At 45.5% G+C, this 15,720-nt stretch overlaps 1 protein-coding gene across 1 annotated transcript in view; it reads left to right on the top strand.

Annotated features, from left to right (window-relative positions):
• Positions 1–15,720, top strand: part of casz1 (castor zinc finger 1) — a 75,123-nt gene that overhangs the window by 44,304 nt on the left and 15,099 nt on the right. Inside the window, exons 10-14 of the mRNA XM_042343803.1 lie at positions 2,166–2,222; positions 6,712–6,802; positions 9,588–9,752; positions 12,537–12,709; positions 13,062–13,879. Coding sequence (XP_042199737.1) covers positions 2,166–2,222; positions 6,712–6,802; positions 9,588–9,752; positions 12,537–12,709; positions 13,062–13,879 — 1,304 coding nt within the window. The remainder of the gene's footprint in view (positions 1–2,165; positions 2,223–6,711; positions 6,803–9,587; positions 9,753–12,536; positions 12,710–13,061; positions 13,880–15,720) is intronic.

Genomic DNA, 15,720 nt, shown 5'->3' with positions numbered 1-15,720 from the left:
TAAGGCGATTTTCTGCGTTCGTACAAAAAACCTTACAGCTTCAAAAATTAAGCCTGCCTTTAAAGAAATGTTCAAATGCTAAGAATATAGAGTAAATCTAGACCCAGGTGAAATTTCTACCCCAAGTGATAGATACCCCCTTCCCTTCCCCCATCTAAAATTTCTGAAACTTACTCCTGCACAGTCACTTTTTCAAAGGGGGGACAAGGCGGAATTCAAAACTAATCTGTGGAAACACTATTTCAGTGAGCGAGTGGTAAATGTATGGAACTGGCTCCCTCCCTTGGAAGCAGAACTTGTTCATTCTTTCAAAAGCAAATCAGACAGATTTCTTTTAGGAAATAATATCGTGGATTACAGTATAAAGTTTCGGACACAGCATGTCAAGCGACTGCCAGGATAATGGAAGGCAAACTGGAAGGACCTTGGTCTTATAATTATAATCCTTGCATTTGATATAGCGCTTTTCACGTCGGGAGGACGTCCCAAAGCGCTTCACAGAACACACTGTAAAGTGAATTGACTGTATATTTGTGGGCGAACGCGGCAGCCAATTGCGCACAGCAATGTCCCACAAACAGTCGTAGATTGAAAATGACCAATTTATTATTGTTTTGTTTTGGAGGGATTATTATTAGGCTCTGTGTGGAGTAAGGAAACTTGCCCAAGGTTTCGCCCTCTGCCTGGAATTGAACTCAGGTCTCTCACTTACAAAGCGAGTGCTCTAACCACTGAGCTACATGACTCCGCAAGGTTAATACTGCCAAGTAGAGATTGGTTCCTTGTAAGAGATATTTGGATTTTTTTAACACGTCTTGAAATCTTCACTTTAAACTACTTTTCGTGGCATTACTTTACATGAACGATGCAATATATGTAACTTTATTAACCATTTAACCCAGAAACGAGGTCTCTAAATCCTTGCAATAAAGTATATTTTAGAAAAAATATTAAAGCCAGGCCACATTAATCATCAAAATTGTCTTCTTTCGTCTAGCGAATTCTTATGTTCTTACATTGTGCGCTTTGGCTGATTTCAGGTCATTTGGCAGCCATGGCCTGATTTAATTGCTTGCCTTATGTGTAAAAGACAAGGCCAGTCACAAGGAAAAGAGTTCCCTCTTGATTGTAGCACTTATGTAACCAATAAAAAGGTCTCAGTTGGGAGATATTAGCCAAATTGGCTCGACTTGTCGCAACGTTCCGCACCATTATCTTACAGGAGAAGTGATCTCTCTCACCTGGAACATTATTATTGGGCCACTAGCAAGAGACAGGGAGGTTGGTTTTTAAATGGGAACTATTCCATTAGAGCAAAAAAGGCAGCAAAGCAGAGGGGAGTGGAAATGAATGAGCCTCAGCCGAAAAGCGAGCAAACCGTTTCCGATTCCCAAAACAGGGCACAAAGTCACTTAATTTCAACGCCAAAACCTAAGCAGGCTTTGGAATCATGTTAAAGGGCCAAAGCATTAATGGTTAGAGCGCTCGCCTCACAAGCAAGAGGATCCGGGTTCGAAATCTTAGGCAAGTTTCCTTACTCCACATGCCTCTGCTTACCTGGTAATAGGCAGGAACCTGGTTGTCAGTCGATTGGCGGATCGCTTTCTGGGGGTAATAGTTGGTCGCTCAATTCACAACTGTTTGTGTGACGCTGCTGTGCACAATTGGCTGCCGCGTTTCACCCACAAAATATACAGTCAATTCACTTTACAGTATATTCTGTGAAGCGCTTTGAGACTTCTCAAAGACGTGATAAGGCGCTATATCAAATGGAAGGATTATTATTATCCAAACTTTCCCACCTCGCCCCTGTTCAGATGAAGCCAGATATCCGTGCTGTATTAACAATGAATCCGACTGTGACCTATATTAAACCTGCTAATAAATGCTGCTGTTCTGCCCTATTTAAACCTGTGTAATGAATCGCTCTGATCTTTTTATTTGTCGGCGTTTAACTATTTAAAAGTTAGGTATCCCTTTCCCTCGCTCTTTTGTAATCTGTATATATTGAAACCTTCTTTAAACAGCAAACTAAAAGCACACCACTCCCTCACCCACCCCTCCCCACCACCCGCCCGCTCTTTTGATATCTTCTTTTTTTGTGAGAGTGTTCCCACCTAAGCGCTGAATATTTTTTAAAAAAAGTTATTTATATTTCGTTGCAGTAATCTACCTACTGATGGTCACCATCCCAAATCACCCCATCTGCTCAGAGATTGCTGGTTAGTCCCTTTTGATTTTCTGAGAGTGAACACAATAGAAAACATTCTGAAAGTAAAAGCAGAAGTCGCTGGGAACACTCAGCAGGTCAGGCAGCATCTATGGAGAGAGGAAAGTGGGTTAACCTTTCAGGTCGATGACCTTTCGTCAGGGGGATGTTGGAAGGGTGCAGTTTATAAGGACAGGCAAAGAAGGGGTTCGGGGAAAGAAAGACCAAGGAAAAAATTGAACAAAAAGCAAAGTAATGCAGATGCTGGAAATCTGGTATAAACACAGAAGTCTTAAGGAAAAAAATAGGTGGAGGACAGGATATGATGAGATCACAGAGGTGTTGATGGTGCAAGACAAAAAAAGGCAATAGTGGGAGATTAGAGCGAGAAAGGTGTGTTTTGAGGCCCAGTGGATGTGTGAATGGTTATAGAAGAGGCAAAGCTGAGAGAAGATGGGAGCTGTGGCTAAGGTCAGAAGTAGCTAAAGTCAGTGTTGAGGCCAGAGGGCTGTAAGGTGCCCAGGAGGTCGATGACTATTCTGAAAGTGTTGAGTGGAAGATGGACGAGGGGAGCAGACGGGGAGGGGAGAGGAGGGAAGTGGGGGGATTGGAGAGGGAAGAAATTCTCCCGGGAGTAAACTCGATGAGCCTTTTTTTTCGCTGTTACCTACCTGTGTAACTCCATGTTAACGCTACTCCCCCTCACGCCTCCTAGCTCAGAGTCAGAGCCCACAATTGTACAGCGCTCCGAGACGTTACCATGCGTGAGAGGCACAAAATAAATGCAAGTTGTTGTTGTTACAGATCGCGCTAATGCCATCTAAAAACATAGCCTAGAGCCTAATATTAGGCCCTTATCTTCTTATTTTTGCCCACAAAATGTACAGTCAGTTCACTTTACAGTATATTCTATGAAGTGCTTTGAGACATCTCAAAGATGTGATAAGGCGCTATATCAAATGCATGGATTATTATTATATAAATGTATATCCTTATCTTCTCAAGAGCAGCGAGACTCCTACCCTTCCAGCCTGGTTATAAAACGGCTGATAAATCCTCAGAGGTCAAGGTGTGAAGGATTCCACTTGTAGCCAAGTGTCGGGGATTTGATGTGGGATTTTACCCTGTTGTAAGCTCACATCATCAACACCGCACTGAGCAGCCAAAGGGATTTCAAGCCCACAGGGAGATGCGGTTTTTTTTAGCTGCAGGGAATACAGTATAATGCTGTTTCTCTGGCCAAATTAAAAAGATAATTCAAATGGGTAAGTGAGTGATGCCCTTTGGACTCGTAAGGAGAGAGAGAAAAAGGGGGAAGGCTATAGACTTGGGTTTCCATAAACTCAAATTGCTAGTGAAACGCCAGTAACAACAGCTCAGGCAGCACTAACAGGAGGATTAGTGGAGGCTTGGTAATGCCAGGAAATGTGGGCAACCATCATGGGAAAATCCCTGCGCTCATTCCAGGGTTATTTCCCTCCTTCTTTGTTGATGTGGCAACTGACTTTGATCCACTCGTAGCTGCTTTTTGTTTCACCTAAGTGGGCTGGTGCGAGCTGGGCTGGGCTGTCTTGGGCAGGGCTGGGCTGAGCTGGTCACCAGCTCTTTCACGTGGCACATCTTCCCAAGTTAATGTCATTTTGTAATTAAGGGTGTCTTATGACCGAGAGAGCGAGCAAGCGAGAGAGAGAGAGAAAGCACCCACGCTCCTGTGAGCGGGGGCAGCTGTAAGGCAACGAACTCCAGTCGAGAAGAACTTTTACCCTCTTTGTATCAACCAGTAAATCAACAGTCAATTCACTTTACAGTATATTTTATGAAGCGCTTTGAGACGTGATAAGGCGCTGTATCAAATGCAAGGATTATTATTATTATTGTAAGTCATTTGGGCCTAAAATGGGGAGGGAAAAGGGAAAGGGGAGCAGTGCAGTGATGCAAATGTTTGTGGTAAATGAATGGGTGGTGAGGCGGGGGGAGATTGACTGACTGTTCGAGTCTGTCAGGAGCCAGGCCACACGTACAAAGGGAGATTAGAAGACCACGGGTTAGGGTTTGGTCAACACAACTCAAAGATGTCTGCCTGGATGGTTCAGTGCAGGGTCTGTCTCTGTTCCCCACCCCCCCACACACACCCGCGCACACACTCTGTTGACCTCAGCTATGGCACTGCCCAGGTTCTGCTGTCTCTCAGCTTTGTTAACACGATCCATGAGGTGGTGTGGAACTGTTGCAAACATCCGACAATGTGCTCAGCTCCCAGGGAGGGAGGGAGGGTAACTCAGTGCAGACTGACTCACCCCGTCAGCACACACCTGCCTGCCTCCTAAACCAAAGCCAACGAGGAGGTTGGAGCCACAGGGTATCTCCTCTCTCAGCGGGCTGGGGTTTGGGGTGGGGGGGAGGGGGGAGCGAGACTTGCCAAGTCTCCCGCTGGGCTGCCAGGCTGCACGGTGACACCGGGGGGTGGCCCTGAACCTGCCGACACCAAAGCACCGTTGCTGACAACCCACGGGCGACGTTAACAAAAGCTCAAGTGCGGAGCCTGGCTCAGCATTGACCCACGCTTGGCTTCCTTCTCGCTGATTTCACGGCGAGTTAGGCTATCCCCCGATGAGCACATTTATCTCGTATTAACGTTGGCCGAGGATGGTATTCTATTCTATTCAGCTCAGCTCAGCTTGGTTTCTGTGTGTAGGGAGGGGAGGGGGGGGGCGGGGGGAGGGGAGGGGGCAGTGGGCCAACAATGTGAAGCGAGCCCAGGAGAACTTGGCTGAAGTGTAAAAAAAATTCTCCTGTTGGTTTAGTGTAGCTACGGACACAAAGTGTACAGCTTCGCCCACAAAATATACAGTCAATTCACTTTGGGATATATTCTGTGAAGCGCTTTGAGACGTATCAACGACGTGATCGGTGCTTTATTCAAATGCAAGGATTATTATTATTATTGACGAGCCCACAGCCCACAGTCCAGACTGTCCAAAGCTGTCCAAATAATAATAATAATAATAATCCTTGCATTTGATATAGCAAGTCAGTAAGTCTTCGAGACGTCTCAAATGACCGAAAACTTTGTGTACAAACAGAAGGTGCTGGCTTATTCATTGGTGAGGCATTGTTTTCTGTCGCCTCCGTCCTTCCTTGCTTCGTTGATTTAACCTGAATGAAACATGTCATCTGAAATACACTGATATTCAGGAGTACTGTTATGTATTGGTTAGAGCACTCGCCAGACAAGCGAGAGGATGTGGGTTCGATTCCCAGCCAGGGAGAAACGATACACAAGTTTCCTTACTCCACACGCCTGTGTTTACCTCGCAGTAAGTAGGAACCCAGTTGCTAGTCGATTGGCGGATTGCTAACTGGGGGTAATAATCCCTCAAAAAACTAAGAATAATAATTTGGTCACTCAGTCCACGACTGTTGTGGGACACTGCTGTGCACAATTGGCTGCGGAAACACTATTTGGCTGCCATGTTTCATCCACAAAATACACAGTCCATTCACTTTACAGTATATTCTCAGAACAGTTTGAGACGTCTCAACAACGTGATGAGGCGCTGTATCAAATGCAAGGCTTATTATTGTTATAAATCCTTAAATGCTGTCTTCTCTTCAAGCTGCTGAGTTTCTTTTAAGAAACTGCTGAGAAAATGACTTGAAAGTTGAGATTGAATTCGACAATTTGCCAAACTCTAGACACGCTGAAACTTTGCATAAATAGCAACGTCGATTGAAATGCAGGTGGAATCTGTAACTAACAAAATGCTCATTGTTTCCATTAGTCGTTGATGTTAATGCCAGTTCTGTGGATCAGTCGTTACTCTGGTAAAAACATACACACTGCAGCAGAGCGTTTGGTTATTGGTCAGTCTCTCATCAGAATGTGCGTTAATGTGAGCTTCACAGAAGAAACTACAGGTTGATACGAGAGAGAGAGACTTTTCAAGGTCATAAAAGCATGTCCACACAGAGGACCCCCTTTCTTCCCATTTGATCTCATCCTTCCAGAATACCCACCCCACCGTCCTCTCGTTACAGCATCGGGCTGTTTCTCAAACAAGTCCAACGTTCTCTCTTGCAAACTCATTCCAGCTGTTGATCATTCTCTGTGTAAAGGAATTACTCGTCACACACAGGACTTGTGCATGTGTGTCTGTGTGTGACCTCTTGTCCCTTTACTTATGACTACCTAAAAGTATCAGTGTGGGTTTGCTTTCTCAAATTATTTAGCATTTTGTACATTGGCCGAAAATGCTCCCTATAAGTATAATTGTTCACTCACTTTGTGTTTGTTTGTGAGACGTTGCTGTGCGCAAAATTGGCTGCCGCATTGACCAACACTTTGAGACATGCTCCTGTCGTGAAAGGCACTATATAAGGCTTTTATTTTGTTTTTATTATTAATTCTTCTGCGAGCTCCCCACTCAGAAGCGTCTCTTTTCAAGATGGTGATGGTGACCAGTCACTGATCTCACTCATTCTCCTCTTGTCCTTATTTGCAGGTTTTCGGGCAGTCAACAGTGTGGACACATTCACTGCGCCTATCAGTACAGAGAACATTACCATTGTCTGGATCCAGAGTGTAACTATCAGGTACAAGAGACACCCACTCCCCCCCACCCCCCCATATACCCCCAAGGCTCGAACCTGTGACCCCAATTTCCTCAAAATCAACCCCCCCCCCTCCAAAAATGTTTTTTTTTTAAATTATTAATAATTTGCCTGCTCAATCCACGGCTGTTTGTGGGACGCCACTGTGCGCAATTGTCTGCCTCGTTTTGCCCACACAATACACAATCAATTCACTCTACAATATATTCTGTGAAGCGCTTTGAGACATCTCGAAGACGTGATAAAGCACCACATCGAATGCAAGGATTATTATTATTATTGTTCGTCTTTAGATTTCTGATCAAGCAGACGGGGTTTTTGGAATATTCTTAAATGATTCTCGATTTAGTGGCCACTAATCTTCTCGGGAAATCACAGCAAAATAATGGGGTGACCGTAAGTAAGCACGGTCGAAGAGGAAGGTCTTCAGGCGTGATCTAAAAGAGGGGAAGGAGGGAGGGCCAAGACAGAGGGATTGAGGGAGTGAGTTTCAAAGCTTGCTTGTTGGCCAAAAAGACTGATCCAAGCACAAAATTTGGCAAGGAACGTTTCAAAGCCTCACTGGTGGGGGTGGTTATGGTGTATTTATATTTTCCATTTAAACTCATTTTGCCTGCACGGTAGTTAACATTTTGCGTGAATAAAATAAATTAATCCATTTCTAAAAAAAAAGTGCAAAGCAGATTTGCCTTCTGTGATATCTCGCAGCTTTTATTTATTGTTGATGATAGGGACTGTGATTTTTTTCACATGGGGGCTTTTTCCTTCCATTAAAAATCATTGCTTGCGTGCCAGCTGGCTTCAATTCTCCTCTACTCTTGCCAACATCAATCTTACCATCTGTTGCTGCTTCAGAGGAACAGCTCAGTGCTCCTTTTTGACTCGCAGACTGAATGAAACATTTCGGAATTAAATATTGACTCCGTTCTGGAGCTGGGGATGAACCTGAAACGCACGGCTAGTTTACTGAGGTCCACCCAGATAGCCGGCCATTGACAATTGACCTTTCTCAATCCTCGTGTTGGCTTCAACCGTTCCCTCACTCCACCAACAATTGAGACACTTCCTCCACTCAACATCACTGGCAAGCTCACACACACACACACACATGGTGGCAGTTTCTAAGAGTGAAAGTATCACAGTCTCAACCATCTGATTCCACGCTGCCTCCTCTTATATTCTTCCAACTCTTGTTTTTCCCCTCTCTCTTTCTTTCCCACTTTCTCTCTTTTTCCCTCTGTCCCGTCTGCAAAGGATCTGATGGCAGAGATCTCGGCTAAGTGTTGGCAAGTTGAGAGATTCTACTGGTAGTTGGTGCAAATTCAAGGCAAAGATTTAGGGCAGAATTTAGGAAAGCTCTTAAGTTCAGTCTCACTTTGGAACACAGTTTTCCGCAGTTCTTACCAGCATCATAACTAAGACTGAATTTAAGAGTTTTAAAGAAACAACATTTTGTCACTCAATCCACGGCTGTTTGTGATGTGGAACACTGCTCTGCGCAATTAGCTGCCACGTTTTGCCCACAAAATATAAGAACATATACATAAGAATATAAGAAATGCTAGACGAAAAAAGATCAAGATCCATCTAGTTCACCTTCCACCTTCCTGACGGCTTCAATCCACTTTACAGTAAATACTGTGAAGCGCTTTGAGACATCTCAGCGACGTGATAAGGCGCTGCATCAAATGCAAGGATTAATATTACTATTATTTTCACAATATTCTGCACAACCTTAAGTGTCAAAACAATTTTCTTAAGCCCAAACAACGTGAGGACTTTCCCCTCAAGGATGACACATTCCAAGCCGAGTTTCCCATCTCAGTCCCAGAACAGTGTCACAAGCAGTTCGAGAAGAGATGTCCCCCCAAAACATGCATTGATTATTATTATTATTATTATTCACTGACTGCTAACAGGATGGCAAAGTGGAACAGGAGCAATAAATTTACAAACCAAGCCTTGAGAGACAGACAGAGAGAGAGAGAGACACACACACGAGCGCACACACACACGCACACACACAGACACACACACTGAAGACCACTTGAACGATTAAAGCAGACTTTAAATTATGGAAACATTAAACACTGTTAAGCTTTTCTAGGATGTTATAAGCTAACTGTTATAGCACCAGGGATACACTTACAGCGCTGTAAAGTGTCACTCCATAGACAATATTCAGTGGTTTCTATCGCTTACCTGTAGTATCAAGTGGGATTATAAAGGGAGTTGGATAGTGTCTGCCTGACTGTTAATGCTTTGAACGGTCTCTACTTCAATCTGATTTTCTGCTGCACAAGCAGTGCTCAGGGCAGACCTCACCTCCAACTAATAATAGCCCTTGCATTTGATATAGCACTTTATCACGTCGTTGAAACGTCTCAAAGCGCTTCACAGAATATACTATAAAACGGATTGACTGTTTATTTTGTGGACAAAAGGCGGCAGCCAATTGCGCACAGCAGTGTCCCAGAAACAGTCATGGGCCAAATTGTTTTCCCATTTGCTTTTGGAGGGAATATTACCCCCTGGAAAGCGATCTGCCAATCGACGAGCCACTAGGGTTTCCTACTTCCAGCTAATCAGAGGCATTGTGGAGTAAGGGAACTTTGCCGTACTCAGGTTTCGCCCTCGCCCTTAGGGAATCGAACCCGGGTCCTCTCGCTTGCGAGGCGAGCGCGTTCTAACCATGGCGCAGCAGGACAAGCAAAAAAAGGAAAGGTGGGGCGCAGTGTCTGACGCTGGGTATTTTGTTTCCCCGCAGAGATTCACCAGTAAGCAGGACGTGATCCGCCATTACAACATGCACAAGAAGCGAGATAACTCGCTGCAGCACGGCTTCATGCGTTTCAGTCCCCTGGATGACTGCAGCGTGTATTACCACGGCTGTCACCTGAACGGGAAGAGCACACACTACCACTGCATGCAGGTAACCCTCTTACCCACAGCCTGGCCCACTGCGACCCACACGCTCTCTCGATCGGCCTCCAGCCAATATATAGAACAACAACATTAATAATAATAATAATCCTTGCATTTGATACAGTGCCTGATTACGTCTTCGAGACGTCTCAAAGCGCTTTCACGGAATATGCTGTGAAGTGTAATGACTATATGTTCTGCAGGCAAAACCACGACAACAACTTGTATTTGTATAGCGCTCCACCATCAACAGTAGGCGCCTCCAGACTTTCTGCCCCCCTGCCACCCCGCCCCCCACACTTTGGAACTCCATCCCACAGTCCCTTCGCCTCGCCCCCCCCACCCCCACATCCTCCTCCCACCTTGCCTCCTTCAAGGCCCGTCTCAAGTCCCGTCTCAAGACCTTCAGAACGAATGACGACACATCTCCCGAGTGACCGAGAGTTGGCTTTGCAAACACAAACCCACGATGACCTCTGAAGCATCCTCATCACCACGCGCGGGGGAAGCAATATTTTTTGGCTCGATTTTTGCGTGGGGGAAAAAAAAGAGAGAGACATAACGTACACAAATAGGTAATGGCGAGGAAAGGAGAGGAGAGGTGGTCAGGGTGGGGGAGGTCTTTTTGTTAAAAATAAAAGCTGAAATCTCACTCGCGTTAAAGACTGTTATAAAATCCATCAAGGCTGAGCCTCTTGTGAGTTCTGCAGTCTTCTTTCTCACTTGCAACACATCCGCTCAGAGTCGAGGTCCCAGCATGCGATATCCTCCATGAACTCAGCAGTGTCTCCCTCGGCTCAATCTGCTTCAGGAAATCATCTTCCTGTCTCCAGCAGCATACTGTCATTTTAAGAGCAATTTCTGCTCGTTTGCGCTATTTTTTTTAAACCGACTATTTTTAGAGCGCGTCTGGGGAACAAATGAACGGACGGGTGGCGGAATAGCAAAGCCAGCCAATTTCCCTCCTCACCCCCCACCACCACCACCCCAAAGTGAAGAGTGAAAAGCCCTTAATTTTTCCCAGCAGCAGTGAAGAACAAGTCGCAATCTAGTTGATCTGAAATGGGGAGGGGGAGTGGGAGGAGAGTGGGATAAAGAAACTTTCATATCACAGTGGTTTCTGGTTCGTGAGTGAAAACGGTGGATTTTCGCTTGCTGCAAATTTGCTACATTAGAAAAAATCAGGACAAACACCCTCTCCCCCCCCCCCCACTCTGTCTCTCGTACCCCAAATGATTGGGCTCAAGACCACTTGCAAAATGCTTAAAGTCTCCGCGATAGTGTGAGCTGGGTGCGTCACTCCAAGGGGGGAGAGAGTGCGTCTTTACTTGAGACTTCCAGATCTATGTGTCATTGAACTCTCTGTAATTTGGATAGTGGAGTCCTGTAGCTCAGTGGTTAGAGCACTCACCTTGCAAGCGAGACCCCTGGGTTCAATTCCAAGCCGGACGAAACCTTGGGCAAGTTTCCTTACTCCACACAGAGCCTAATAATAATCCCTCCAAAACAAAACAAAAATAAATTGGTCATTTTTAATCCATGACTGTTTGTGGGACACTGCTGTGCGCAATTGGCTGCCGCGTTTCGCCCACAAATATACAGTCAATTCACTTTACAGTCTATTCTGTGAAGAGCTTTGAGACATCGAGAAGACGTGAAAAGCGCTAAATGCAAGGATTTTTATTATTATATTATAATAATAATAATAATAATAATAATAATCCTTGCATTTGATATAGCGCTTTTCACGTCGGGAGGACGTCCCAAAGCGCTTCACAGAACACACTGTGAAGTGAACTGACTGTATATTTACTTATAGTCTTAAGTATGGTGACGAGTTTCTGTGTTGGGCAGACACACACACACACACACACACACACACATCCACCCATATCACCCCCGCGATTAAGTAGGAATTGGGTGTCAGTGTCACCTCCACGCCAAACCAGTGAAAAAGGGGTTAATCCTTCGCTTGATTATCAAACGTAAAGTTTCCCAGCTCCAAACTAAAACAGGGACGTCCGTGTGACAACATCACTTAAGATAACCGGAATGAAAGCCTTCTCGGAGAATGAAGGGCAATGCTGGTTTGACTTTGCCCCTTTAAAGAGCAAAGTCCTTTGAAGTTCCTTTGATTTTTTTTGTCTTTTTTTTTATATATATATAAAGCAAAGGTAGCTGTATTTTCACTAAAATAACTCGACTTTGGATTAGTTTCATCAGTCGTTTCAGTCCCTCACCTTCATCAAAGCAGCTTCAGATCAAAGGATGGTAACCTTAAAGGCATGACTATGGACCTGATCTCTTCAGTTAATCCTTAAATGCTCAAACTTATTACTTTTGTAGGAAGAACGATTAAATGTTAACATTTTAACATCTGGAGGGACGCCTCCTGCTTACCTAATTTCGGAGTTGATCTGGAGTTGATGTGGTCTGACCTCTGGCCATTTTCCTTAATAGTGAATAAATTAAAAAAAAACTCCAACTATGCTTTGAGATGGCCTCCTGAAGTGAAAGGCACTCCATCATGTGCAAGGATTATTATTAATAATATAATAATAATCCTTGCATTTGATATCGCGCATTATCACGTTGTCGAGACGTCTCAAAGCGCTTCACAGAATATAATATAAAGGGAATTGACTGTGTATTTTGTGGGTGAAATATTAGAGTGTTATTACAACCTATAGAGGTTGTGTAAGTGATGATCTTTGACTTACAATGAGTTGAGTATCTATCCATACAATCCAGTATTCCTTATAAATTTCTTTTCCATCCCTATTCCCTTCAGGTTGGTTGCAACAAGGTTTACACCAGTACCTCTGACGTGATGACTCATGAAAACTTCCACAAGAAGAACGCACAGCTGATCAACGACGGCTTTCAGCGATTCAGGGCAACCGAGGACTGCGGAACGCTTGTCTGTCAGTTCTACGGGCAGAAAACCACGCACTTCCACTGCAGGTACCTGTGTGCTCAGGGCTGCCTCTCCATCCTAGCCCAGTGCTGCTTCTAACACACATTGGCTGGTCTGCCTATTGAGGTGGACGACAAAGATCCCTTAGCGCCATTCGAGAAAGAGGAGGGAGTTTCTCTCTCCCGGTGTCTCTACCCCCGAGAGAAGTTGGTCATTCACTTCATGCCTGTTCTTGTGGGACGCTGCTGTGCGCAATTGGCTGCTGCGTTTCGCCCACAAAATATCAGTTGCCTTTACAGTGTATCCCGTGAAGCGCTTTGAGACGTCTCGAAGACGCGATCAGGCGCTACATCAAATGCAAGGAATATGATGATTATTATGGTCATTGTTTGGTTCCAGGCGACCCGGCTGCACCTTCACCTTCAAAAACAAGTGCGACATCGAGAAACACAAGAGCTACCACATCAAGGATGACGCCTACGCCAAGGACGGCTTCAAGAAATTCTACAAGTACGAGGAGTGCAAGTACGAGGGCTGCGTCTACAGCAAAGCCACCAACCATTTCCACTGCATCCGAATGGGCTGCGGCTTCACCTTCACCTCCACCAGCCAGATGACCTCCCACAAGCGCAAGCACGAACGCAGGCACATCCGCAACTCCGGCGGTCTGAGCCTGGCCTCCCAGCTGCTTGGCCGCAAAGAGAACGAGGCCGACGACTCCAGCAACGACGACCTGATCGACTACTCGGCCATCAGCAGCAAGAACTCCAGTCTGAGCGCCTCACCCACCAGTCAGCAGTCCTCGGCCCCCATCCTGCTGTCCACCCCCACCACAGCCTCTGTCTCCTCCGGCCAGACCGGGAAGCCCATGAGCAGCCTAGCGTCCGTTAGTAAGATCTCCACTCTTCTCTCCCAGTCGCTCCCAAGCTCCATGCCTGTGGCTCTAGCCCTCTCCAGTGCCGGGTCCTTCTTCCCCATCATCTCCGGCAGGGTGCCCCTGGCGCTGCCCGTCACGGCAGCCGGCCTGCTGTCTGCCATCCCCTCCAACGTCCCTCCAATGCCAAAGGACCCTTCTTCAAGGACGTGCGGATCCAAAACCCTGTCTCCGGTGTCCACCTCCATCATGGAGAAAATCACAGCAAGTAAAGGCCTGATCTCGCCAATGATGGCCCGGCTGGCGGCCGCCGCCCTTAAACCATCCAACACAGTGGATTTGGGTAAGTCTTTATAACCAGAGTCTTCACCTTTCCGCCGGGTGTGTAAATGCGATTCACGATGAACAACTTGGCTCCCAGAAGCACAATCCATATCCCCTCTTGAAAGCCTTCAGCCTCTCTGCCCACTCAGGCTTTGGAACTCCATCACACATTCTCTTCGCCTCACCCCCAACCCCCCCATCCACCCACCCACCCCCGCCTTGCGTCCTTCAAGGCCCGTCTCAAGACCTTCTTCTTCGACCATGCCTTCAGTCACCCTCCTACCCTCAGCCTCCCTGCCCTCCACCCCTCTTGATCCCAACCCTCAGCTCGGGTCCAAATCCCTGAACGTCCCGTGTCTTGGGACGTTTTCCTGACATGAAAGGCGCTGTACAAAGTACTGTGAAGTGAATTGACTGCGTATTTTGTGGGTGAAGCAACGACGACAACAACTTGCATTTATAGAGAGCCCCTCAGGCTGGCTAGCGTCCCAGAGCGCGCTGTCGCTCATTGATATTCAGGGAAAAAGATGGGGCTGGGTGACTTTCAGGGTTAAAAAGTTCGTGCTCTGCTTATTTCCCTTCCAGAGAAGAGCTCTCTCGCTTGCGCTCACAAAAGAGTAGATTGTTTCTTTGTTTGGCCGTTTTCCTGTAATAATTCAGATATTTGATCACGTTAATTGGACTCACTGTCTCCAGAGCCTGTCTACAATGCTGAGGTTTTTTTTTCCTTTGGGTTACTGCATGGAGTGATATCTAGATGTTATTGTAATGCGAAAAACACTTCAAAAATCTTAATTAACAGTTCGTCCTCTCGAGGATTGGATAAACACAGGTGCAAATGAATGCTTCAACTTTCCACGTCTTTATTTTTCACGTTTCTGGAAAAAAAAGATTTCTGGTGTTTTTTTTATTAAGGAATTTGTTCATTTATTTATTTGTTTGGGAGATAAAGATACGTTACCCATTTCCGAAAGAACACAAGCCTGAACTCAATTCCTGCACAGTGTCTCTCAGTCTGATGCACTCGTTCATTCAGAGGGCTGAAATTCGGGACAGTTCATATTAATAATAATAATAATAATAATCCTTGCATTTGACATAGTGCCTTATCACTTTGTCGCAATGTCTCAAAGTATCGAAATATTATCGATTTGGGGGATTAGTTATCAAATCAAATAATTAAAAATGATCGCGTAATTGAGATTGGATAGACAGATAGCTCTGAGAGCTGGTACAGACTCGATGGGCCAAATGGCCTCCTCTTCTGTGCCGTAAATTTCTACCTTTCTCTATTCACTCCTTCTTACGTGAATCCCCAGCTCGGGTCCAAATCCCTGACTGTCCAGCGCCTAGGGACGTCCTCCCGACGTGAAAGGCGCTGTGTAAATGCAATTTGTTGTTGATGTTGTGATCTCAGATCAGCTGCAGAAAAGGAAAGTTAGCGTCCATTTTTTTGAACAGCGAGCTCGGGAAGTGACACAGGCAGAAAGTCGGGAAGTTCCTGCTTGCCTTCTCGGAGAGCAAACCGTCATCCGAAGCGAAAGCAGCAAAAAAAAAACAATTTCTCCGTAAACCACAATAACGGACTGCGTAAAGGTCACGGGGAACACCACTACTCTTTGGGTTTTTTTTCCACATTAGCAAGCCATCTTCTTGAGGAAAAGTATTGTTTTTTTTTTTCTCATCTGCTATGCCTCAGGGCAAATTAATATTTCAGTCACTTGTGTCCTGCCGGGGAAAAAAAAATGCAGAGCGTAGGCAATTCTGTCAGAATATTTATCTCTGTGGTGTCCGGCATATCTAAATGGTGAAGTTGTGGAGTCCTGTAGCGTAGTGGTTAGAGCACTCGCCTCGCAAGCG

Source organism: Callorhinchus milii, unplaced genomic scaffold (assembly GCF_018977255.1).
Source record: "Callorhinchus milii isolate IMCB2004 unplaced genomic scaffold, IMCB_Cmil_1.0 Scaffold24, whole genome shotgun sequence".
Lineage (NCBI taxonomy): Eukaryota > Metazoa > Chordata > Chondrichthyes > Chimaeriformes > Callorhinchidae > Callorhinchus > Callorhinchus milii.
Note: the sequence above shows the minus strand (reverse complement) of the source record. Positions and strands in the feature narration are given on the sequence as shown.